Below are 4,435 nucleotides of genomic sequence, written 5' to 3'. Positions count from 1 at the left end.
CACCTTAGCGTGCAATCTTCGTGATCAACCTTCTCATATCAACTGAAGATCACAATAATCTATCCTTCTATATCAAGATCATCTTAGTATGTATAAGAATCATATATTTTATTTCATTTTAGACTTTGACATTTCCATATCAAAGAAGATGCTACTTCTACTATAAATATATAATGCATATAAGTCAATAAGAGAGTTCAATTCATCTTGTTCAAATTTTTTTCGTTGCATCTAATATATCTTCTCTATTTTATAACACTTTCACTTGATTCTTGAATCCAATTCAAATTGCACTATCATTATGGATATACCACTATCCAATCCGAATCCGGTCCGTTTACACCCTTAAGCCCAACCTATATTAATTATTATATAAAAACTCTCTTGAGGATAAAAAAGAAACTTATTCCAAAGAGGCCAAAGAGGAATCTCCAGGGTTAAGTTTAACAATATTTGAGAGTTGGGCAATTCTAGAATTACTTAAATTATAGGAAAAATGAATTGGCAAAACATCATTAAAAACATTACTACTTTTCCATGTTTATACACCACATATATATAATAGTCCACAACCAGATGGTTTGCAACTCCCTGAAGTTGTCATCTATCTTTACCAATTATAATGCCCTAAATAAAACAAGTTGGAAGTAAAAGACAGACGAGGTTCTCTTCTCTCTTCCATACACTTCATGGCCGAAAGAAGTCATTGCCTGCACGTCATCTATAATTCCTGGAGTTAACAAATACCATAAAATTAATCAATTTAACAATTATATATATATATATAAAATTAGAGGGGTATGACACCTGAAAGCACTTCTCAGTGCAGAGAACGGCTTGTCTTCTTTTCTTTATTGCCTACCACAAAGGTTGAAAACAACACTTATTTGCATATGGGAAATGTGGGATTTTCAGTTCTCCAATGAACTAGTTCCCCATCCTTCTAAAATCCCACTTTGAAATTTAAAGGTTTCCTGCTGGGTTAGATGATCCAGCACCACATGGTGATCTTGTGTAACTAAGTAGAAGACTTGAAAGAAAAAAGGTTGCATAAAAGAAATGCGCCACCTTTCTTGAGAAAGTTTGGTAGTTAGTAGTACCTTGCTTAGTAATAGAGAGAGCCTGCAGATAAAACAATTAGCGAAATGGTAAGTATTATTGTTAACAAATTATATCCATAAGTAGGTCCTAGTGGTCTTCATCTACATTGATTTACGGTAAGCTTGAATAGAATCTAAGCATAAGATTTTGATCCATAGAATGAGTTAAGGTCAACATATTCTGATCCTGAAATCAAGGCTAAGGGTAGATCTAGGGTTAGTATTTATCAAACTCAATTTGTCCTTGATTTTTTGGTCGTGCCCTAACCCAAAAAAACATGAAATTAACTTGTCAAGAGATTGAGAAAGGAAACATTATCAAAATATTGCTCTATTTCAAGGTTAATGCTACCTACAATTGTATTTTCTTCTAGATTCAAATAATTGATTTTTTTTTTATAGCAGACATATTAAGATCAGAGCCTAGGTAAAAACCAGGACCAATCACATATAGGGACAGAGTGATCAGGGACAATCAGGACAAGACAGGGCTTGGCATAACCCATCAGGGTTCAATTGTCTCTAGCTCTATTCAGAATCAGGGTGAGTACAGATTTAGCTAAGAGCATTAAAGGCTAGGAATGGGCTTTGAAAAGCCCAACCAGCCCAGCCCTACTGTAGCCTTGTATATAAGTGACAATCCTTCAAGACATCCTACTCTGTTAGAAAAATACCTTGCCACCAATTGCCCCTGGAAGCACTATTTTCATTTGGATCATCTGCATGCTCATCTTGCTTGTACTGCAAAAATCATAAAATTGTATGTTAGTGAATGATATTGATTTGTGAAATGAACCTCAAAGCCTTACGCACTAGGTACAATCTTTTATTTTGATCTGTAATATAAACCTTGGGAGCACAATAGGCCATAACCCAAACTAGCTTACATGGTGAGAGAATTCAAGACTCTAACAACCTATATCAAGTCACTCCCATAACTGATGTGCGACTACAGGAGACGATTGTAACCCCAAATTATAATCAACCAAGAAAAGATACTTCTTTCTCTTCTTCTAATACTCCTTATGAAGGATCTCTTTATTAATTCTTTCTATTTAAGTGAAAAGTGAGGAGGATTATCAAAGGGTCAGCTTTATTGGCAACGATCAACACTACTTCCTGAAGATTCTTGGTAGTATATATAATAGTCCATGTCCTCAATATATATAAAATTGTAAGTTAAAAGAAGTGAGGCTTAAACTCTAGTGATAAATTACAATTGCTTAATCATCCAAATTGAATGATTATAAGTAAAGTAGTTTGCCTATTTACACGATTTCCTTTATGCTGTTACGCAGGGGATACCGCACAGTTCTTGGAAGATGACAAATGGATCCGTTGGAATCCAACAGCTGTGATCTACCTGCCCTTATAATCACAACCGTTGGATCAATTATCGCCTCCGACGGCAAATAAAGACTCCCTTAACTCCAATTTGGCTTCATGTGCATTTACTGAGCTGCGAATGGTCCAGATTTAAAGTGGTAATCTCGACCACCCATTTTATTTTATTTTCGGTTTTAGTGGTGTAGTTCAACAAGTCAAGAAAAAAAAAAAAAAGAAGGGTGGCCAAGATTCACAGAATTAATCCACACCATTCGCAGCTCATTAACCCATGGTCAAACTATTTGAATGGGAGAATAAGCCAATCCGTGAATGAAGTAGTGGATGACAATACTCACAACAGGGGTAGATCCAGATGATGGAGGACTAGCAGAGGAATTGGAATAGATGTCCTGTCCACCATAGTAAAGAGAGGAGCTGAGATAGCATGGTCCCATCGACTCATTCTGATAAGCATTGGAACTGAAGCTGCTGTCCTTGATGGGTATGCTACTCTTATTACCAAGTTGCTTACCTTGATCACTGCTGCTATCTGAAGAATATACAAAATTCAAATTGGGAGATCAGCAGTTGTTCAACTAAATTTTAATGTAGTATGACCTGAAACTAAAACATTTAAGTATGAAATAGGTTAAAGAACTTGACTTAATGCCTTCGATGGAAAGATATAATTACGGAGCATAATAGGTTTGATACACACCTGGAACTGATTCATTTTTGTTGCTCAACGCATCTTTCCTCAAATATCCCAACAGCTCCGAGTGAGATGAGTCGCTCCCTACAATCTAAAATCCCAAAAGAGCACTGAGAGAAAAAGAAGATTCTAGCAATCGTACGAATAAAATAAAATAACCCTAATCAAAGAAAAGAAAGAACAAGAACAACTGAGCAACAGAGGAATGATATATATCAACAATGGAGAAACTATTCAATCAAGCAAAACCCACCAAGTGTAACCAAATGCGTTTCCGTGGAGAAATGAACTAACATCACAATCTTAATTTTGCATGAAAGAGAAAGCACTACAACATAATCACACGAAATGAAGAAGAAGCGAATAGCAATCAATACCTTCGAAGCAGGTGGGAAGACAGACCCGAAAATTCCCTTCGATGGTGACGATTCTTTGGTAGCGAAGAGATCAGATGGGAATGAAGACGACGAACCCACCTGCTTCTTTCCTTCCATTTCTTTCTCACTTTCTGCAAGAAAGGCTTCAGCCTCTGCCTTTGTTGTATTATTCTCTCTGTCAGCGCGCGCTACCAAGGAACAACTGTAAACAACCGAGAGAGACCAAGAACACAAGAGAAGGGAAGGGGAGAAGATCTGCAGATTGAAGAATCAGAAGCAGAAGAAGATGCTAATAGCAGAAGAGGTGAAACTTGAGTAAGGGAAGAATTGAAGGAAAAGCTTCAACTGCCTCAACAATTTATAGGGGAAAAAGGAAAAACGGCAGAAGTGCCGCCCATGTGCTCTGTCCATTTTGTTCCTTTTCTGTATTTCCTTTTTCCATCCCTTCCCTTTCCATTCTCCTCTCTCTCTCTCTCTCTCTCTCTCTCTCCTCTCTCTCTCTTACCCCGCCGACGATTATATCCATATCTATTGATCTATCTCTTTCTCTCTTCCCTTTTTGAATTTCATCTCTCAAACCACTTCTGCTTCATGCCTATTTTCTCTCTCACACACCATTTTCAAGCATTTTGCCACCTCAACAGATAAGCGACGCGTGGGTTCAGCACAATTTTCATGTGGGACCTCTTCGAACCGTCCAATATCTTAATGCCAAGTGTCGCATCGGATAACAACAGTTCTCTCTCCATGACCCCATCCGTACCCCCTTGCCCGCCCTTTCTTGTTCTTCCTCTACTTGTTGAGTGAAATCTCTATGTTTGAATCGGTAACGCGCCACATTTTCTTCTTGTGGCTTTCCATGTCTGAAACCTGAAACGACACTAGGACAGAGAGAAAGAATCCTTATGACCTTATCCACT

At 37.6% G+C, this 4,435-nt stretch overlaps 1 protein-coding gene across 6 annotated transcripts; it reads right to left on the bottom strand.

The window, feature by feature from the left end:
- Positions 1-454: 454 nt before the first annotated feature.
- On the bottom strand, positions 455-4,133 carry LOC148999202 (uncharacterized). Of its 6 annotated transcripts, none has more exons than XR_016171001.1 (7): positions 3,516-4,133; positions 3,145-3,229; positions 2,783-2,976; positions 1,775-1,841; positions 1,101-1,122; positions 808-858; positions 459-721 (listed from the first exon to the last, which is right to left on the bottom strand). XR_016171001.1 is itself a non-coding variant. In XM_089141384.1 (6 exons), exons 1-5 carry the CDS (start codon positions 3,630-3,632, stop codon positions 1,106-1,108), a joined length of 480 nt encoding a protein of 159 aa, XP_088997510.1. In that variant the 5' UTR covers positions 3,633-4,133; the 3' UTR covers positions 460-710; positions 1,101-1,105. The 6 variants fall into 6 exon arrangements, 2 of the variants coding, with proteins under 2 accessions (XP_088997510.1, XP_088997509.1); XR_016171002.1 differs by having other exon boundaries at positions 459-710; XR_016170999.1 differs by having other exon boundaries at positions 455-721; positions 808-1,122.
- Positions 4,134-4,435: the final 302 nt, after the last annotated feature.

The sequence above is a fragment of the Hakea prostrata genome, unplaced genomic scaffold (genome assembly GCF_041222555.1).
Source record: "Hakea prostrata isolate BN-2017 unplaced genomic scaffold, UWA_Hpros_2 contig_25, whole genome shotgun sequence".
NCBI lineage: Eukaryota > Viridiplantae > Streptophyta > Magnoliopsida > Proteales > Proteaceae > Hakea > Hakea prostrata.
This window is presented reverse-complemented; position numbering and strand designations above follow the sequence as displayed.

What these genes read in the sequence shown, in the direction of transcription:
- LOC148999202 (XM_089141384.1), bottom strand. Translation starts at nt 3,632, where the DNA reads ATGGAAGGAAAGAAGCAGGTGGGTTCGTCGTCTTCATTCCCATCTGAT. An exon ending in TCTTCCCACCTGCTTCGAAG is followed by an intron (nt 3,230 to 3,515) that starts GTATTGATTGCT and finishes TTGGGATTTTAG; the next exon opens with ATTGTAGGGAGCGACTCATC. An exon ending in CATCTGGATCTACCCCTGTT is followed by an intron (nt 1,842 to 2,782) that starts GTGAGTATTGTC and finishes TGATTTTTGCAG; the next exon opens with TACAAGCAAGATGAGCATGC.